Here is a 21,549-nt window from a genome sequence, read left to right as displayed (position 1 = left end):
ACGATCACTTAAAATAACATTTGAAATATTCTAATTTGTATCTTAAAACTAAGATCGAACTAAAACCCACGAGTATATGTTCATATCTGCACAAGTACCTTTCAACATTACATTCATTTCGCTGTCAACTCACTCACTGCACTGGAACTACGACACATTTCACTGATTCTATCCTGATTTCAGTAACACTTCAGAAACATTTCACTGTTCAAATTCTTTGCACTGCCACTATAAACTATAAAGATTCACTGACAGGAACACGTTTCACTTACACAGCACACTTCACTGACACGACATACTTCTTCACTGATACAACACACTTCACTGACACAACATAATTCTTCACTGATACAACACTTCAATAACGACATATCATTTACACCCTTTAAATACTGTGTATAATTACCGTCTATTAGTAAGGTCCTTAAGCCTATTTTTAAATGCATTTTTGGTTGTTGGTAAAGCCTTTAGTAAGTCTGCAGATAAAGCATTCCAGTCCCTGATAGTACGATTGAGAAAAGAAAACTTTCCAGTGTCCGTCCTCTGTCTTCTTTCCCTTAATTATGAGTAGTCGTTCCTTGAAGAGTAATTTGGCGGCTGCAACCTATTTTTTATTTCTCTCCAGGCAGGCTCACCTCTGTATGTTTTGAACAGTGCGCATAATCGAATTCGCGTTCTCCTGTCCGTGAGTGTGTACATTTTAATGGTGAATTTTTCCGACAACACTTAAGAGCCCGTTTTTGAATCTTTTCCAGTGTCTTAATATGTTCTAATCTGTAAGGATCCCAACATGCAGCACCATATTCCATTACTGGACGTACTAGTGATTTATATGCAATCTCTTTGGATTTATCAGAACCTTTTCTTAGTACCCTCATCACCAAGTGTAACGCTCTCCATGCCTTTCCCGCTGTGTCTGTAACGTGTTCCCCCCAGCCGAGATCGTGCGCGGGAGTCACAAAATATTAGGCCTACGTCTTCATCATTGTATGTTATAATATGTGATAAATCAGGCATGAATCTTTTTTGGGTTTTCAGTGATCATGGCGATAACGAAGATACTCCACTCATGGAATATCTGTCAAGTCATATTCAGTAATAGAAATTTGCTTCCTCTTAAAAAAAGAAAGTGATATGTTTATATCTATATTTTCGTAAATTTGTATGTAACAGCATTACTAGCCTCACAGTTTATCCCTATTGCTTAAAAACAAGAGATCCATACCTGTTCGGCTCATAGGCGGAGTTATGGCGGGGCGTGGGGGGGGGCACTGTCCCCCCAAACTTGTCTCAACTCTTTTTTTTTTTCTGTTTACGTTACAAAATATTGAATTCTGAAGATCTTTTTGCTTTTATTTATGATTAAGTTTTATGTTTAAATTGATGAATTAATATCTTAGGATCATGTGTCTGGACTATAATATTTATTTTAAATTTCTGAATGTAGGCCTATAAGAATTTCTGTATCTCATTTGAGGAATGGAAGCATTGTAATGTTTCTTTTGAAATAGCCTGTACTCATGTGTATGCAGGTGTTCAGGCCGTCGCTTGGAGAAATATGAACAACACCACACTGCACAACAAATTATAAAAAAGAAAAATAATACCGGTATAATGTGTAAACTTAAAGACGAGATTAAATAAAATAATTAGATGAAAGATGAGTGAAACGGAGAAAAATTCTCTCCGGCACCGGGATTTGAACCCTGGTTTTCAGCTCTACGTGCTGACGCTCTATCCACTACGCCACACCGGATTCCCATCCCGATGTCGGATTGAATCCTCTTAGTTTAAGTTCCACCTCTTGGGTTCCCTCTAGTGGCCTACCCTCAGGCACTGCGTCATATATATATATATATATATATATATATATATATATATATATGTATGACAGTGGCACAATGTCCATACATGTGCAGAGGTGCACTCATTATGAATGACTAACTGGCCGGGATCCGACGGAGTAATCGCCGTCTTAAATCACTAAAAATAAGTGATTATTTATTTATTTATTTATTTATTTATTTATTTATTTATTTATTTATTTATTTATTTATTTATTTATTTATTTATTTATTTATTTGTTTATTTATTTATTTATTTATTTATTTTTATTAGACCTTACATTTAATATGTTACCTTTATGAAGGTAACCTTCATATAAAAGACTTCCTGTTAGCACTGTTACGTAGTTTTATTTATGTATGCATGTGTTTCTGAACGAGAGAGAAAAAGAGGGAGAATGTTTTAAGTTACGCCCTATTATAATTTATAGTAGACCTACAATTATTCAAGCCCTATACAACTTGGTCCGAAACATCGCGGATATGGATGTAACACTGTAAGAAACATGCCCCCGAAAATACATTTATTAAATGGTCATATTTCGATATCTGTACCACGGTCTAGCTATAACGGGGGGGGGAGGAGGTAAATGATGTCTCCCATAACCCCATTATATGGGAATTCTATGGTTTTGCTTTGCCCCCCAAGGAAACTGTTCTCTCTCCGCCTCTGGTTCGCCTTCAAGTGCCAAGACAGTGTAGAGGATTTTAAATTTGAATATTCATAAACTCTGTTTATGAATATGGGTTAAGTCAATATATAAGGTAACGTCCTTCATTATGTACAATTTAAGATATAAAGAATGTAATGCATGTATTCTCCAATGCATTTCATTCTCAAGTATGTGAAAATGGAATTAAAAGTATGGCTTTCTTCTCGAAAATTATAATTTTTATTTTTACGTAAAATTATTCATACAAATTATTACAAATAAATCAAGTAACATTATGTCATTATTTCATAAACATATTTATTTAGCTATAAACAAATTAACAAAAACTTATTCTGTACTAATTCTTACATGTGTGAAATCTGCTAGTATTATTGCTAAGTAATTGGACGGATGCTCTTAATCTCCATTACGGTCAAAACTCATAATTTCTTTCTCTGCATTTTCATATTCGATAACAAGACGATGTCCTATGTCTCTTCTGGTCGTAGTGGATTTTCTGAATTTGCCTGTCCTTAACTCGACATCCAGTCTCTGTTTACAACGCCCACTGTCTGAAAAACAAAATTAAATTATTAGTCATGTTAATAAAGTAATGAATCCGTTACCAAATTTGTTGCAGATTCATGTTATTTCACATGTCATATAATTATAATCATGAACACTATAACATTCAATCGAATTTATACCTTACGTTCCAAGTATTCTGGTAATAAATAATGTAATATATTGAACGATTTTGTATGCTGTTGTTCATTTTACGGGTAGAATTATATTTTAATAACGAACGTACAGTTCAACATACATTGCACTGTACCGTACACCGATATCTATAAAAATAGAGTTCTTTAAAGAAACTGAGTTTTTCATATAAACTACTTTCTGTAAGCGCGAAATTGATTTGTGTTACTCCAGATATATACTTGTAATTGACACCAATTATTATTTTACACTCGAATTTTACTATCTATATATTTTGCGTTATCGGAAGGTAAATGTGTGTGTATAATTTCGATTCATTTCCGTGCTTGTTTTAATGAATCGTGCATAAATTAAAAACATCGCTCTTTACTAGTATGTATGTATATATATATATATATATATATATATATATATATATATATATATATATATATATATATAAGTATTGTACTTAAATTTAAAGTATAAAACGAACATTGAGTCGATAATAGGACAATGATACTGTACATATTTCGAGAAAATGTTCTTGAATACAAAAGTTATAATTTACTTCATATGAGCCGTTCAGAACAGAAGTGGTGTAAGTCAAAATTGGGTAATGAGGTTTAAAGTAAAAATTCTGTAAAATACAGCGCAAAGTAGCAATTAATATGTCCTTCGTGCTATCCACTGACTATTAATAGTATAAATAATTTGAATATTATTGCTACTTTGCGCTGTATTTTTCAGAATATTTACTTCAACTTTCTGAATTACACCACTTCTGCTCTAAACGGCTCATATAGTTCTCCCTCTATAGGAGGAGGCCTTTGCCCTTAACGGGACATTTTAGGCTAATCATTTCATTTCATATATGTCGCTTAAATTCACTGGACTGAACCGATATCATGTGAAAGTTAAGAATATTTTTATTGAAAGATGAATTCGTGTAAAAATATTCTATCGAATATATTAACAGCATCATTTCTCACTTAATTTCACAAATCCTCGTTTTGTAATTTTATTGTGATTTTAATCTGAAGTTTCATAGAGCCTGCCTTCCACTTTGAATCATTGAATTATTTTTTATTTTTATTGCTAGTAAGTTTGAAATGAATATAATTAATAAATACAATGAAAGATAAACTAGCCCACTTCTGAATGAGTAAGACTCGAAATATTAAACACAAAAATAGATCCTCAGGTGCAGGAGCTGTTCTATGCTTATTTAAGAGTACCACAAGGCTTAAATAGTGTTCCAATTCAGATTTGTAAGAATATTTTATGAATAATATTTAAAATTTCTGATTCCGGTAATAAATATGAAAACTACGCTGAAACGTTCATAGTGGCAATATCTACTTGATAATCAGATGATATCCAAGTCGTTGCATTGCTTTAACCATCAAGAAGTTCAAATATCGTACAGTCTTACCTCAGTATCATTCAGTGTGACGTTGTACTTGTAGCTTCCAAATGCGTAGGGATCCTTATGAAATACGAACTCCATGAATGAGCTGCCTACTCCTCCCTGATCCACGGTGATAGTACCTGTTCCATTCTTCCACTCAGGACCTCCTTCATAGTTCACTATGACCAAGTTACTAAATGTCACAGATGTTAGCTCGTCTACAGGAGTGATTGTAGAATACCACTGACACAGGACAAGCTGGCTGCTTCTGTCTGCATGTGAATGGACGTCAGCAAGCTTGTAATGAGCGAGATTTGTTTTCTTTGAAGATATCGGATATTGTCCATCGACGAAGTAACAGGTATAACTGTTGTAACCTTTGACTTGGGCTGGGATGTGAGAAGTAAATTGCAGATAATTATCAGATATTCCTCCAGTTATATCTGTATATCCAGTTATATCTGTACCATGTGGATTCCCCGAAACAATGCATGACGGTTTTATCGAAACTAAAGGAGTATGTCTCTGTCCTTGAATTGCTGTTTGAAGAATATTCCCCATATATAATAAACTTGATTATTTCCTCTGGATCCGCAAATAGTTCTTCCTTAAATTTTGCTGAAATATCAGTGTTATCGTGTTCTTGAGATTTGGAGTGATCAAATCTCATAACATCTTCTGTGGAATATATCTTTGTTTCAAAGTACAGTTGAGAGTCTGCAGGAATATCGTAACCGAAGACAACATAATCATAACCTATACCACCGGCTTTGATGTCGAGAGTTCCGTTACCAATCATCCAGTCTGCCATTGTGGTGATGTTGGCTATCAGAGTGCCATCCAAATTCACTCGAGCTTCTCGTTTTTTGACCCACCAATCGGCAGGAAAGATCCAACAAATATTTTAGAGAAAGGTTGTGTTTCGCCAAGTGGTCGATTCTGTATAGTTGCTGTATTTTGTACGATGTTTGTTAGTTGTCCACTGCTGTCACTAACCAAGACAGCCCAGAGAGCCAACGACAGGATAAGAAATACCTTCATCTTCAGTGCTTAAACTTCTGTTACTTGATGGCGAATGAGATGTTCTAACTCATCAGTAAACCATTTTTATACATAATGTGAATGATGTCAAGTACTCATCTCAAGTGTTTATTCTCCGTAACTTACTTCTTATTGACTGATAACTTCGTCAAATACGTTGACATCATACGCTGTGCCGTTGAAATATGTATATATTTGTTACTTTTAAGTTTGCAATGTACGTGAACATAATTGCAATGACGTACATATTATTTGTTTTACACTATTGTATACTTAATCCTTTTTATTAATTATTGCTATTGTTCTTCTTGGAATGGAACTGGTGATGGAAATTTTTAGGCCAAGAAATTCTAAGTTTTTCATGTGGCACTCTTCAAGATTTAGAGATACTGGATAAAAAGTTGCGGGAGGAATAAATCTTGCCCCTTTTATACATCAATAGTACAAATGTATGAATGTTACAATAAATGCAAATATATTGATGAAGGGGTTTATGATGATGGTAAAGAAATAGGACAAGCTAAATCTTTTACTTATTACGATGTTTAATTTCCGGAAATTAGTTGTGGAAATTATTTAAAACAATCGAAAAATGAAAATAAATTCATTTCTTACAGCCTAAAACAGTAGTTGCCAAACACCACGAAATTATGAAGTAATAGAAATGCAAACAGACACCATTATCCCAGAGAGAGGATGGTTGTTGTTGTTTTAGTCATCTGTCCGAATACAGGTTTGGACCCCACAAGTGACACCAACATGGCGTCGCTTAAGAGGAAACTAGGCCAGGAGATAATGGGGTAGAGTGTCCAGTTTGTTTCCCTCTTCACTGTACACATTGCCGATTCCCTCTCCACTGTATACATTGCCGACTAGCTACATATTACACTAATCATGTAAAAAATAAGCAAAATGGATAACAAAATGCAAAAGCGTGTATGAAATAGATTGGTATCCTGTATCCTACAGAGTATTTAAACTTTCAAAATTAAAAACAGTTAAAATTAATTTTCCTGGGCCATAAAGTTTACTAATTATTATTATTATTATTATTATTATTATTATTATTATTATTATTGTGCCGTTTTAGTTTCGGCACACTGTGTTTCTTTCTTTCTTTGTCTTTTTTCTTTCTTATTTATGTCATTTTCCTTGCTGTTAGTTATCCTTACTTCTCGTAGATGGCATCGTATTCCGCTATTTATGGTCTCTTTCTTCCTTCTATAGATAGCTTGTTTTCTTTCCGCCATTCACAGTCTCTCACTTCTCAAGTATAAAGAGCGAATTTAATTCATCACGTGACATGGACTTTAGATTTTCATTGGCTCTGTTTACATTAATTATTAATTAGCGTCGGTTCTCCTGAGAGGGGTGCCTGACGCGGGGCAGTCTGGGGTCGAAGCTCGTAGAGTATGGTTGTGTGACAGCCGTGGAGAGCTGAGGGGTTTTTGGTTTAGCGACTATCTGTGATGGGATCACGGATAACCCAGTCCGGACAGGGACGTATACTGCTGTAGTCGGGGCTCGATCGAGGATAGTGACTTACTACATAGAAGCGTGGCCGAGCTGTGGTGTGATATGCTGTGTGATTACGGAGGCATGAGAGTTGAAGAGAGACCATTATTGTTTGGTTTGGAGACTGGCCTACTAAGAATCGTAACAGGTTTTTCTACATCAGTAATTGTAAGTTTATTGTGATTAGTAGAAGTATATTTGATTTCATACAGAGTATTAAGTAATTCACGAATAAGCTGGCATTCGTCAAGTGTATATTACATTGGTTGTGTTTGGTTTCGTATTTGTGGTTTCTGCCACATCCGACAAGTCCCTGCCAAGACTAGAATTCGCTACCTGCTAGCATCAGGGACTGTCGAAATAAAATTGAATTCAAACGCGAAGTTACTAGGCACTTGGTCAGTAATTGATTTCTTGTAAATTGTTTCCTTAATCTATAACAAAATATTTCAATGTCCAGTAATTTAATCGCTATACAATTTTGTTATTCTAGGTTTAATTTGTAATTCAGTAAATATAAAATATTCTTTGTTTTTCTATGATAAATTATCTAGCTTTAATTAGTCAGGTAATCTTTTCGTACTTTGATTTTTATTGTAATTGTGATTGTAAATTTAATACTAATTGTAACTTTATTTGTAATTGTAATTGTAAATTTAATACTAATTGTAATTTTATTGTTCATATTATAGTTGGAATCTCCTGGTAGAGGGGCAGAGAAGGCCTGATGGCCTTATCTCTACCAGATTAAATAAATGAATACTACTAATACTACAAGTTTGGACTTGTCTAGCAAGATACTTATACTTAGAATCTATGGGTATATATGGTGTTACTATTGTGTGTAATGGTGAATGCCAGTTCACTGACCTTTAGTGGCAAGACAGTTTCGATGCATTGGTGAAGTATTGGTGACTGTATTTCTACTGCAGCCTTTTTGTTCATTTTCCAATTTCCGGAAGTGTTAATTAATAAATGTAAGCAGATAGTTGATTATTTATGTTGAGTGTTTTCTTTTGTACCACCTCACTCAAGAGACATTCGACCCTATCATACTTTCGACGGCAGGGTAAAACTTAATTAGTTAAGTATTATTTACTTATTATTTATACCAACTATTCAAATTAAACAGAGGCCCGCCGTTGCATTATTATTATTATTATTATTATTATTATTATTATTATTATTATTATTATTATTACAGAAAACGCGTTTTGTTGGCTAGATTAGCTAGAGTTAAGAAGGGCGTATTCTTTTGACCTTCAGAATATTATGGTAAAATTGCACACATGATAAGATCGGAAAATGAGTTTTAAACACTCGCTTTAATCGTGTCAATGTCTAACCAAGTGGTTCTCAACCTTTTGAAGATTGTGAGCTGTGCCCACACGAAGTGCTAAATGAGCGACCACCATGGAATCGAATAGGTGTAATAGTCTTAAATGAATACATAAATTAAATAACAAAATATAAATAAAGTTTGAAAATACTCACTTGGGTAATGATATCCTTAAACTTGAATTTTACTCAGAATTTCAATGATGCCCAAGGAGAAGTAGCTTGTAGCTACACGTAATAGTCAACGGATGTGAATTAATTAATCTTGATTATGTTTGTTCTTGAGATATCGGTGTTTCATAAATGACAAAGTTTTCTTTTTCGCATATGTAGTTTGTTCAGAACATAGCCAGACATTTGAGAGAAGCACTTCACAGTATTTGAAGTCTTTTTGTAACTACTGCTCCTCAAAGCCTATCGATTTCTGTTTTTAAATCAAATATTTCACTGCTAAGGACCGGAGGTCTATCAATTCAAGTTCCTCACGAGCAGCAATATTATTCTCTTTAATAATCTTGATTTTTCTGATTAATCTTGATCGAATTGAGAGGGTTTATACATCAAGAAATACGAGAAGGTCTATTAAGTTTCTAACATATTATAATGGATGGATGGGAACACTGTTTCGGCTCATACAACAAAGTTTGAATTGATAAAATAACCTCAGGAGCGTTCACGCCCGCGAGCGGTTTTTTTTACTCGCATTAAGACGGCACCAAATGTCATTAAAAGAGCACCATGGTACTCGCGAGTACCAGGTTGAGAATTCGTGGTCTAAGCTTTTCCTTTCCTCATCCCAAAATGAATTCATGAGCGAAAAACACATGCTCAACCGAAGCATTAATCCTTGGGCGACAGAGAGCGAATTCAACCACAGCCGAGAAAGGTGATACATCTGAATTGTTCTCAATAACTGTTCTAAAAATTTGTACTCACTTACCCTCAACTGTCAAATTATCAGTCTTGACTGAACTCCACTCCGTCTTTGATCATTTTGAAACTAGAACCTCTTTCAACTAGTTTGCATTGCTCGAAATATTGCTGTTATCCATATGCGTAGCTGAAGTTTACAAACAGTAGAGACTGATGACTTTGTAAATACATATTTCGATGTCAAACAAAGCCACGATAAGGACATCAATTCATCAGTGTGATTGTTAATGATCCATTTTTATTGTAACTTGAATACGTACAATAATTCTTCACATTGAGAGTGAAAATTTTATTCATGAATTTCCCCCTCTTCCTGCAAGGTGTAAAGCAAGGACTGTGTTTCTGAAATTAAAAAGTGCTCCGTCTTCCTATCTCGAATTTTACCTGTGAGTTAAATGAGAATTGTAAGAAGTTCTATATCTATTATCCTCTCTCTCTCAATTTTCTTAATACAGATAGCGCAAACTTGGCTAATTTCATGACATGGCTAATTTCGTGATTTTTTTTTTAATTTACCAAAATTATGCCAACGACAATGTAACTTTGAAGATATAATATAAATGGCAGAAGATGTACAATAACAGTTTTGTTTACTGCGCTCTTGCAGTGACGTGAACGGATTTTTTGGAAATTACTTGAAGAGTTATGAGATCTATAGCTACTTTGAATTTGTAAGAGAATACACCATGAGATTTCCTTTGTTAAAAGAAGTGTTTTTGTTGTGTTTTGTGGTCCAATTTGTTTTCAATGGTAAGTACTCACATTGTAGAGTAAAGTTGCCTAATTCCGTGATACGTTTTTTTTAACTAAATGTCCCAGGATTGGGTATCTTGCTAGGAAGTTTACCGATGTCTCAAAAGTAGGCGAAAGATGTACTCTTTCGAGAAAGATGTCTGGCGCTATAGGCGAATGTTAAAGCTTTGACTGACATTCAATTTAAAAAATGTGTCACGGGATTAGAGATATCACGGAAATAGGCAACTTTATCCTATGGTGTGTGGATAAGCTTCAGGGCTTCTACCGCGTTGTCTTGGTGTTATTGGCTGACGTTTCGACCGCTGTGTTGTGGCCATCCGGACATCGGGCACGGTATCAAGGTCACTCTTTCGGACCTTATGAGGGCCAGTATTTAATATGAATACAGACCTCAACCGGATTGGACCACGTAGGACCAATCAGATGCCAGAAGGAGAACCTACGACCTATCACAGCAATTACTCCCCCCCATCGAGCTGGCAGACTATTTCCTTATCCAACAACTGCTCTGAAGATGGCCACAACACAGCGGTCGAAACGTCAGCCAATAACACCAAGACAACGCGGTAGAAGTCCTGAAGCTTATCCACACACCATGTACACCAGCCGCGGAAGCCTACGCGAACACTTAACTTTATCCTATACTTCTTGGTGAAAAAATATGCCTATATGTCTATCAATGCACTGATTATGTAACAGGGCCTTATCTTTGGAGGTTATTTTCTTGACGTTTTTCTCATTCTACGAGGCCATTTTTATTTACATGGTTTCTATCCTATAAGAACACTCTCTAGTGGAAGAAATATCAAATTTATGAAACTTGAAATATTTTTGTGTGTATTCATAGCATCTCTGATATGTTGTGCATATCGATAATGTGGCAGATTAAGATGGCAGATAATCAAATGTGGAAAGAAATGCAATATAAATAATATGAAAGAGACAGTTGATTGTGTCTTAAAAAAATGAAAACTGTGTAGAGAAAGCTCGTTTTTTTCTTGGTAAGTTCGACGAGAACCAGAAGGGACCAAAGCAGCAGTCAGTGGGAATGATATTTTCAGCCTCTCAAGTGACTTGAAAGAGGTAGACAACAAAACAGCATCATCTTCAGGAGCCAAACAAAGAATATCTGTGTTTAAAGAAAAGCCGAATGATAAGCCTAATGATTTGTGCTGATCTTGCCCGGGAAAGTTTTAGGACTCCAAGCATGGTGAAAGATTCGTCAATTATGACCAGTGGTTTCATGAAATATGTCAAGGCCTTCCAAAGTACCGAAAGAACTTTATATAGGTGTTATAGGTATTGGTATGAATCTGACTGAAGAATTTAAAATTTGACTGAATAACTTATGGCCTAAATATTTTTAATTTAAGGACTATCACGGAACTACCCTAGTAGTATCACGAAATTATGCCAGCCATTCTAGAATGCTATTTTTTTTTTGTTTATTTATATTGCTTGTTTGTAAATATTGTATAAATTTAATTAAGGTAAAAATGTTGACATGTAACTTCCTTAAATCTAAAAATGTACGTATATTAAAAACAATTTTTTTTTTATTTAAACCTAATTTTTGCGCTAAAAACTTAGTTTCACGAAATTAGCCACATATACCCTACTATACATCTTTATTTGAGACTTCAAAAACTGAAGCTATAAAAGCGAAATCGGGCTTCCAAAAATTTTCTTAAGATTTGAGCACATGACTTTTAAGAAAGTAAATACGACTTCAAACCAGGAAAAATATAAATAACTCTATCAACAGCTAGAAAAAGCGATAGCTAACTTGTTTTCGAATGTCCAAGAATTGATTGTTACTGAACACCTGCAAATTCGCAGAATTCTTTGAGAGTCTCCACACGAACTGTATAGATATGAAAATATGAACAACTCTTACAGCCATGCTTCTACGTCAACTGATAACAAGTCACTCGCACTCTGAATGTTGTTGTGAAGAATGTGCGCATCACAACTCAGACCTAAAATGTTTCTAATTAAATTCAACTCTATTTTGCTGAAAATGTTACTGCTGCCTCCTCGCATAAGGGATTAGGTACAGCTTACAGCAGTAACATTTTTAGAAATATTCAACATTCTTTTCCTCTAATACTGTATCTTGCACAATAATGAAAATTAGTATGTGTAAAACATTGTCCTTCTGCTATACGAAAACAATATTTTTACGATTTAAAAAAAATGTTTATATATATATTTTTTAAATTCAAAATGGTGGCAGTTTACGGTGCACTCCTGAAGCGTTTCGCTCATAACTCATAAACTTGTTAACTTTTTATGTTTTCGCTCTTTTATTTTATTGCTGAAACTCATGTTTACAATATCATGCTCTTTCAACTACATTCCTTAATGAATATAGGCCTGTATTTTTTGTGTTAGAAGAAAATACTGATATTTGACCATTTTTAAAAATGAATTTATTTTTTATCAGACAATCTATCAAATGTAGAGAAGTGATATTGCATCGTATTGTAGATATAACATGCATAAATATACATAAAAAATTTCATCACAGAATGTTGGATAGTTTTTGAGTTATGTGGGAAACGCTTCATCACTGCACAGTGAACAGAATTTAAAAAGAAAATATGTAAATAATTTTTTTAATCGTAAAATTTTTTTTTTCATATAGCAGAAGGACAGTGTTTTACACCTACAAATTTTCATTATTGTACAAGATACAGTAAATTTTACTGCTGTAAGCTGTACTTAACCCCTTAACCCTGCCAAAATGTTTGTTCGTATTATCGGCAAAAATAGGAACGACTTCATCTGTTAATTTATATTTGCTGACAAAATTACATCTGTGCGAATATCTGAAGTTTCTATTTTGACATTAATTAATTGCAGCATTTTCACCATTATACCTTTATATGGTACACAATAACGTACAGACAAAGGAACTATTTTTGTACTCTTGTGGGTCGAACTGACAACCATTACAGACACAAATAGAGCTTCTTCTAACTCATCAACAACTTCTCTCATGGCGTATGTCGCTAAAACATTAACAACAATATCCCTTGTTTTCTGACGAGCGCATGAGAACTTCTTTTTGCCGAACAGTTCTCGAACGATTTTCGACGTACATGTCATCGAATTAAAACTACAACATTGTGCTGGACGGTGTGGAAAGAAAACGTACCCTCACTCGCTGGTTACAGTCGCTGACAGGTTTAACGCGTACAAGAAACTTGTAAGTTTTCAGAGTCAAAGCAGATTCAAGCTTTTATTTATGTGTTTTAGACTTGAAATGATCTGTAATATCTGACTGTTTGTCATGATCCACGAAAAACAGCGAATTACAGTTTAAGCACATCACTGTTTCATTGCCATTGTCCTTCCTATACCTCTTCATGTACAGAAATTAATTTTTGAAGTTAGTCATCAAACTTACACTTTCGCTTAAGAAGCATTGCAAAAGTCAAAACACACACAAAAATCTCCTTTATTTCACTTGCAGCAGTACAAAACCAAGCATCTCATTTTTTTAACAACTGCCAAGCAACTGTTGACTGTTGCTGTTTGTTGTCCGATCGAATTCATATATTTCAAATAGCAACTTATTCGCAAACAATGAGCCCATTTGTTTTAAAATCGTATGTTATGATAGCTCGACAATGGACTCGTTTATGAAATGTTTCCAAATCTGTTATTGTTTCAATATACAGTTAGTAATACTTCAGATCACATTATATAACAGATTGTTCATCCCTATGTTAAAATCGGTTGCACTTTGAAGAGAACAACCGCCAGGATCACCACTCGTCCGCCGTAAACGAACACGAGATGGCAGTACAGTCGCTAATGCAATTCAAATGGGAGTTATGACGTGACTCTTTATGTAACAATTAAATGGCAGCATAGTAAATCTGACAAAAGTTATTACCGTCAAAGCCTATAAGGCCGAGCAATGTGGGTATATATGATCTGGGGTAATATATACAACAAACATACCGCACCCCGGGAAGAGCTATGTCACAAATAAAAAATCTTACTTTACAGTATAAGGAAAATAAACTTCACATTTTTGTGAAATTAAATTGCAAATATTTTACAAAGGAAAGTTCCTGCAATATGTATCTGTATTAGTTAGGAATTGAGTTACTTATTTTATACATTTTAAATACCTTATATGTTCCCAAGACTAGAGTGAACATGTATTTTGAGTTGTGTCACGTTTGCCGAATACAACATGAATTTTTTTTATTGTGCCTTTGTGTCGATAATTGTAATAATTTGGTATAATGCATGTGATAATCTATTATTAGGCAGTACATCTCACGTCTTGACGATGTGTGTCAGAGGAAGAACAATTGTTTGTATGCATGTCAAGTCTGACTAGTGTAATTGGGCGATGTATACAATGGAGGTGGAAAGGAACTGGCCATCCTACCCCATTATCTCCTGGCCTAGTTGCCTAATAAATGGTGCCTTCTTGCTATCACTTGTGAGGTTCAGACCTGTCTACGGACAGTTGACTAAACAACAAAAATGCATGATAAATGATTATAAGGTCATTAATAAACATATTTTATTGAGTTGTTTATTGGAAGCAAAAGTACAGAAGTGTGTTTACAACATCAAACATTGTTACAAGATGATTTTAAACAAACTTGCTTAACAAAAGCTGGTAGGCCTACAGGTATATTAATTCAAAATCAAAATCGAATTATAAAAAGGTCCATAAAACTTATGAATATAGTTAGTTGATTTTGATAAGATCAAAGCCTATGCCTGCAAATGACATAACTACAAATGAGACAAGCATTTCCCTTCAATCATGAAGACTGTCACAACTCGAAAAGTGTTTCAGCCCAGCAGCAGATAACTTCACTGTACCAACTCTAAAGTGACACTGTTTTGGGTTGACAGGAATCAAGTTGGCTGCCTATTAGACACTTCTGCTTCTTAGCGGTCAGTTTTGTAACAACAGAAGTGTCACTATTCCAGACTAGTAGAGAAAAAATTTGTTGTTTTGAGTAGGAAATTAACTCAGATTTGTGAATTTCTTAGTCTTGACATTATTCTTGCCGGGTTCGATATGTATAAATGAATGGAGATTTTAATGTACCATTGCATGAAATAAAATTTGGTGTTTATTTTCAATTTTGATCAAGTCCGGGACATTTATATGTCCGGAACAGATGATTAATGCGGGACGTATAGCAACCCTAGCACTGGTGCTTAGATAGGCCTACTATTACTGCACCGTATCAGTACTGTGAAATATCAACCAAATGTGAAAAATATTTAGTCCTTAGAAATAATAATAATAATAATAATAATAATAATAATAATAATAATAATAATAATAATAATAATAATGTTTATTGCCAGAAAAATACAATGCAAAGAAATTGTAAATTTACAAAATTCTAGCACTCCCCTGAGAAAATGTGTTTTCGTCCTCAGGGGAGAATTCGATAGAGAAATAGCCTTGCAGATTTCCAAAGCGAATAGCTCATGTTACATGTAACAAAAATCTATATTATCATATTGGTGGAAAGTTCATAGTTTTTTTTTTTCAGAATAAAAAGTTTTTTTGTCCCAAATGTTTAACTATCCCTTATTCGGTAACTATTGTGAGTAGGACCGTGATTTTTGTCCATATCGTTAGGGAATCTAATAAAGAATAATTTATCCCTCTGGTGTATCTCAATATCGTGCAGGTTAACGTGTAAATTTAATATTAAAAACCCCTAAATTCAAACCATTGTACGAAGCGAACGTGGCAACGTCTTGGAGACTCATTAAGTTCGTTGATCTCTTACATCTGTATATGAGTAGAGTGTTTTAGCGACAATGTTGCCGGACTGCTGAAACTTCAAACTTAATTTTCTAGTTAACCGTGCATTTAATTATAAAACGTAATATAGATTTTCTATTCATTTTCTATCATTTTTTTTCAATCTGCAGGGTTATTTCACTTTCACCCTGTATGTAATAAATAGGTACATACATTTCTACGTTTTTACAAAAGATGTCCGGATTATTGAATGATGTTATCTGCATGTCTCAATTCGAAGAACGCCGGTTTACTGACGACAGTATTAGGTAATTATTAAAGAGAGAATGTAAGGAATAGAAGACAAAGGAGAGAGAGAATACCTTTTCGTTAACATTTGTTCGTGGATATTGTATCTACGTAAAGTCCCAAAGCATCTGTGGTTCTTGTTGTATGGTTAGGTGGTGGAATCACCACAGTTTAGAGAATAAAGAACACTAGTTTATTTACATTATTTTCCTTTTCACTATTGTCTATTGAGATATTTTTAAAATGTTATGTTAGATCCCATTATGAATGACATGTATGCAAATGAATGGATGTAAAAATGGATACAAAGATGTTTGATATGTGTGTGAATGAATGGATACAAAGATGTTTGATATGTGTGTGAATGAATGGATACAAAGATGTTTGATATGTGTGTGAATGAATGGATACAAAGATGTTTGATATGTGTGTGAATGAATGGATACAAAGATGTTTGATATGTGTGTGAATGAATGGATACAAAGATGTTTGATATGTGTGTGAATGAATGGATACAAAGATGCACGGATAGATGAATAGAATTTCAGATGAATCTGTGGATGTAAGATAGTTGTATTGACAGATAAATAGATGAACAAATATATGAATGAATAATTAGACAGATGGGTAGGTGAATTTTAGTTGGTATGGTGGAGGAATGGATAAGGGTGTGCGCATAGATCGAAGATGGGTAGAGAGAAACTATCATGCATGGTATTTCTGACACGCATCTGTATTGACATTCCATTTGAGTCCCACAACGAGGGGCGATACGAATGTACTTCTTCACCACCATTTCTAATTATAATGTAAGTGATAAATTCAGCTTGAATCTTTCTTGAGCTTCTGAGTGTACTCGGCGAGCACAAAGGTCCACCTAAGCCCTGGTTTTTCTGAACCGACGCATGCGTGGTGCCAAATCTGCGTACCACTCAGCTATAGAAGCCACTCACTATCTCTCGTGTAGTCCGGATTTGTGCGGGTCGGGCCTCGCACCCCGCACGCATCGGTTCAGAAAAACCAAGGCTTTACTGAACGTCTGTAAAGCCCCATGCAGTAATAGTTAATGTACGTATTACAAATAATTGTGATATTTTATATCTATACTTTCATAAATGTGTTTGCTACAGCCTGTCCAACCCTCACAGATTATTCCCATTTGTCCAAAGATGGAAATTCATACCTGAGAGGATTGAGGATTTTCGTAAATTGCCTTTTAAAATTGAACATTTGGAAGCATATACATAAATCAGTATATTTACAATATGTACAGTTTAAAAATATCATGAATGTCACTCCGAAATATATGACGATAAAATAAAATGTATGGACAATGTCTAAAAAATTTATCATTTTTATTTTTACCATAAATCGTTTATTACTTGTTACAAATAAATTATGTCATGCCATAAGTTCATAAAAATAATTAGATATACACAATGTAACTACAGCTGTACGGATGTCTCTACTCCATTATGGTCAACACTAATTTTTTCCTGCACATATTCCCATTCCATCACAAGACATTGTTTCTTCTGGGCGTAATACAATATTTTCTGACGTCGTCAGTCCTTAACTCGACATCCAGTCTCTGTTTACAGCGACCACAGGCTGCAAAACAAAATAAATTATTCAGTCATGTTATTGTTGCAAGTTCAAATTAAATTATAACATTTTGAAAACATTGTTTGCAGATGATGAGTTGTTGTTTAACAAGTCTAAAGATGAAGTTCAAATAGCTGCATATTATAATCTTGAGGAAAAGTAGGCAAAGAATATCAGATACGAGGTTTAAAGTAATGACTCTCCGGGAAAAAAAATTCTCAAGATATAAACTATTGATCAACAATAAACTTTTAAAACAAGTTATAAATTTTAATTCTTAGGAGTTAAGGTATCATATTGCCAAAAGGAATACGTAAATATTCAGCTAAACGGATTGTAAAGAATATGTGGTAGCTAGTATTCGGAGAACTCTAAGAAATAAAATAATGCAGATTACACAGTTAAATTTCTATAAAATAATGGCAATGGCTACTATAACAAATGGTTATGAGAATTGAGCAATAAATAGATCGTATATAGAGAAATATAGCTGAAATGTAATTCTAAAGACGCTTAGGAGGATGTATAGACCCTACTGTTGTGGACAAAAAAAGAAACACAGAGATTATATAAGATATATATATATATATATATATATATATATATATTCTAGACTCATAATTTGGTCATAATTTCTACCATTTTCCACTCGAATTGCATCGTTCCTCTGAGTATATTCTTTTTCATTGACGTGTCTACATCCAGTCATCTATTAAATTAAAAATGTCGGTGCATAAGTGCTCAAATTTATACCGTAAAAGTAAGATTACATCGATAATTGAATAATAATATGAAACATAGTTCTTCAGAATAAAAGTAGTAATTTACTTTATGCATGGACCTTAATGGCATTGCTCAGGTCTAACTTCATGTGAAAGCTAAGGACAATTTTTACTGAAAATATGTATAATAATTTTGAACTGAATATAGTAGCTGCACTATTTTTCCCTTACTTGTTAGACTTAGAAATCCTCAGTCCAATGAATGAAATAATTAATATAAATATGAATATTCCGTGTGCTGAAATATTTTACACTGTATTTATTGCAGATAACAAGAAGTTTCAATAGTGCCTGTATTCAGATGTGCAGTAATAATAATAATAATAATAATAATAATAATAATAATAATAATATTATTATTATTATTATTATTATTATTATTATTATTATTATTACTACTACTACTACTACCACCACCACCACCACTACTACTACTACTACTACTACTACTACTACTACTACTACTACTACGCCTATATTATATTGGAACTTCTGATTCCTATAGTAAATAAAGGGAAGAGCTCCAAGACGTTCATTGCAATAAAATTTCATAATATAACCATACATATCCAAGTTACTGCATTGATATAACTGGCGTGAAGTTCAAGTATCGTATAATCTTACCTCCGTTTCATTGAGTATCAAGTTATACTTGTAGCTTCCAAATGCGTAGGGATCCTTATCCATTATGAATCCTATAAACGTGCTTCCTACTCCACCTTGATTCACGATGATGTTGCCTGTTCCATTCCTCCACTCAGGACCGCCTTCATAGCTTAGTATGACCGAAGTACCAAATGACACAATTGTTAGTTCATCTGTAGGAGTAATTGATGAATACCATTGGCACAAAGAAAGCTCGCTGCTTTTCTGTCCATGTGGATGGACGTCGGCAAGCTTGTAATGTGCCAGATTTGTTTTCTTTGAAGATACTGGGTATTGTCCATCGACGAAATAACACTTGTAACTGTTGAAACCTGTGACTTGGGCTGGAATGTGAGAAGTAAATTGCAGATAGTTCTCAGATATTCCTCCAGTGACATCTGTATTACCTTCGCCATTATACCACGAGGATTCTCCCAAACAGTGATGCACCGTTTTATCGAAACTGAAGGAATATGTTTCAACTCTTGATTTGTTGTTTGAAGAATAGTCGCCGTATGCGATAAATCTGATTATTTCCTCTGGTTCCGCTAACAGCTGTTCCTTTAGTTTTGCTGATATCTGAGTGTTATCGTGTTCTTGAGTTTTCGAGTGATCAAACCTCACAATATCTTCTGTGGAATATATCTTTATTTCGAAATATAGTTGAGAGTCTGCAGGAATATCGTAGTTGAAGACAACATAATCATAACCTATACCACCAGCTTCGATTTCGAGAGTTCCGTTACCAATGAACCACTCTTCCATTATGGTGATGTTAGCTATGAGAGTGCCATCCAAATTCACTCGAGATTCTCCTTTTTTTGGCCCACCAATCGGCAGGAAGTCTCCAATAAATATTTTAGAGAAAGGGTTTATATCTCCTAGTGGCTGATTCTCTGTAGGTACTTTATTTTGTACGATGTTATTTAGTTGTCCACTGCTGTCACTGGCGAAGACAGCCCAGAGAGCCAACGACAGGATGAGGAACACCTTCATCTTCAGTGCTTCAACTTCTGTTACTTGATGGCGAATGAGATGCACTAACTCATCAGTAAATCACTTTTATACATAACTTGGATGTTGTCAAGTACTCATCTCAAGTGTTTTTCTCCGTGACCTACTTCTTATCGATTGGTAACGTCATCAATTATCTTTACACCATATGCTGTCGTAGCGTTTGAATGTATCTTTCATTCCGACGCTCATTGTTACGTTAATACAATTCCCAATGACGTAAGTAGGATATTAATTAAGAGCCTTTTAATAATTATTCATTTTTATTACTCTTCATCTTTAGTTATGTATTATTATTCGAAGCTAATAAGATTCAACTCTTACGCAATCTTCAAACTATACTTCGCTAAAATTTTAAGAAGGGTATAGGGATATAATATAGAATATTTAACAGTTTCATGATTTATATTTAGTGAAATAAAGTCATGTCATTAATCATAATATAGCCAATGAAAATTTAGCTGTGAAATGTAAAGGTTATTGTATGTTTACGGCCTTGCGGATGTTACTCTACATAATCCAGAAGAATTATTAAATGGAAGATTGTAAGAGAACAGAGGTTGAAGTGAAATTCACTTCAGTGCTGCTGAAGATATAAATCATATTTGTATATTTTACATCCGTTTGGATTAGCAATATGTTTTCCATGATACCAGCTTTGTGTCACTCTTTGTAGTTCATCATAAAGTACGATCAATGCTGGCTTCTGCTTTGCAAGATCAAAAGTGGTACGTCTATTGCACGTCTACGAAATATAATACACCTCTTCAATGGGATTCATAAGAAAAGTTGATATTACAGCCATTCATCCGAAGAAAATCGAAGCTGTAGTTCTTGATCCTAGAGTTTGTTTCGGAACAACAATTGATCAGACAAAGTAAGTTGACAGCCAGTCACGTTCTAGGTCGTCATTGGCCGCTGATGACGTTATGCACTTCCACTGCTGCCATATTTAGTAAACAGCTGTTAATTAAGATACTGTCCTGCTCGGCGGCAAGCAGATATAGAATATAACAAAACGCGCTCAGCTTAAGAGCTAAACAAGGAGGAAATAACAGCGACGAGACTTTAGAGAAATATTTCTGAACCATATATTTCTGACTTGAACATCCATTACGGCATATCACAGTCTTGTATATACAGTCACGAAGCTCAATACATAGTAAATATGCATCCATATTATAGTTGCTAACCAGTAGGATCGCTACTATCGTCTCATTACAGACAATGCGAAATATTACCTGCACAGTCTATTGTTTCT

The 21,549-nt window shown here is 34.3% G+C and overlaps 3 protein-coding genes across 4 annotated transcripts in view; 1 reads left to right on the top strand and 2 right to left on the bottom strand.

Moving 5' to 3' along the window:
- LOC138699819 (protein Wnt-5b-like) overlaps positions 1–21,549 on the top strand; it is a 2,020,855-nt gene that overhangs the window by 1,701,517 nt on the left and 297,789 nt on the right. The window lies entirely within an intron of this gene.
- LOC138700500 (uncharacterized) lies at positions 2,743–5,669 on the bottom strand. The gene is made up of 2 exons (XM_069827103.1): positions 4,632–5,669; positions 2,743–3,069 (listed from the first exon to the last, which is right to left on the bottom strand). The coding sequence occupies exons 1-2, from the start codon at positions 5,166–5,168 to the stop codon at positions 3,031–3,033; spliced, it is 576 nt and encodes a 191-aa protein (XP_069683204.1). The 5' UTR covers positions 5,169–5,669; the 3' UTR covers positions 2,743–3,030.
- LOC138699810 (uncharacterized) lies at positions 17,482–20,319 on the bottom strand. The gene is made up of 2 exons (XM_069825981.1): positions 19,254–20,319; positions 17,482–17,853 (listed from the first exon to the last, which is right to left on the bottom strand). The coding sequence occupies exons 1-2, from the start codon at positions 20,268–20,270 to the stop codon at positions 17,815–17,817; spliced, it is 1,056 nt and encodes a 351-aa protein (XP_069682082.1). The 5' UTR covers positions 20,271–20,319; the 3' UTR covers positions 17,482–17,814.

Source organism: Periplaneta americana, chromosome 5 (genome assembly GCF_040183065.1).
Source record: "Periplaneta americana isolate PAMFEO1 chromosome 5, P.americana_PAMFEO1_priV1, whole genome shotgun sequence".
Classification (NCBI taxonomy): Eukaryota; Metazoa; Arthropoda; class Insecta; order Blattodea; family Blattidae; genus Periplaneta; species Periplaneta americana.
This window is presented reverse-complemented; position numbering and strand designations above follow the sequence as displayed.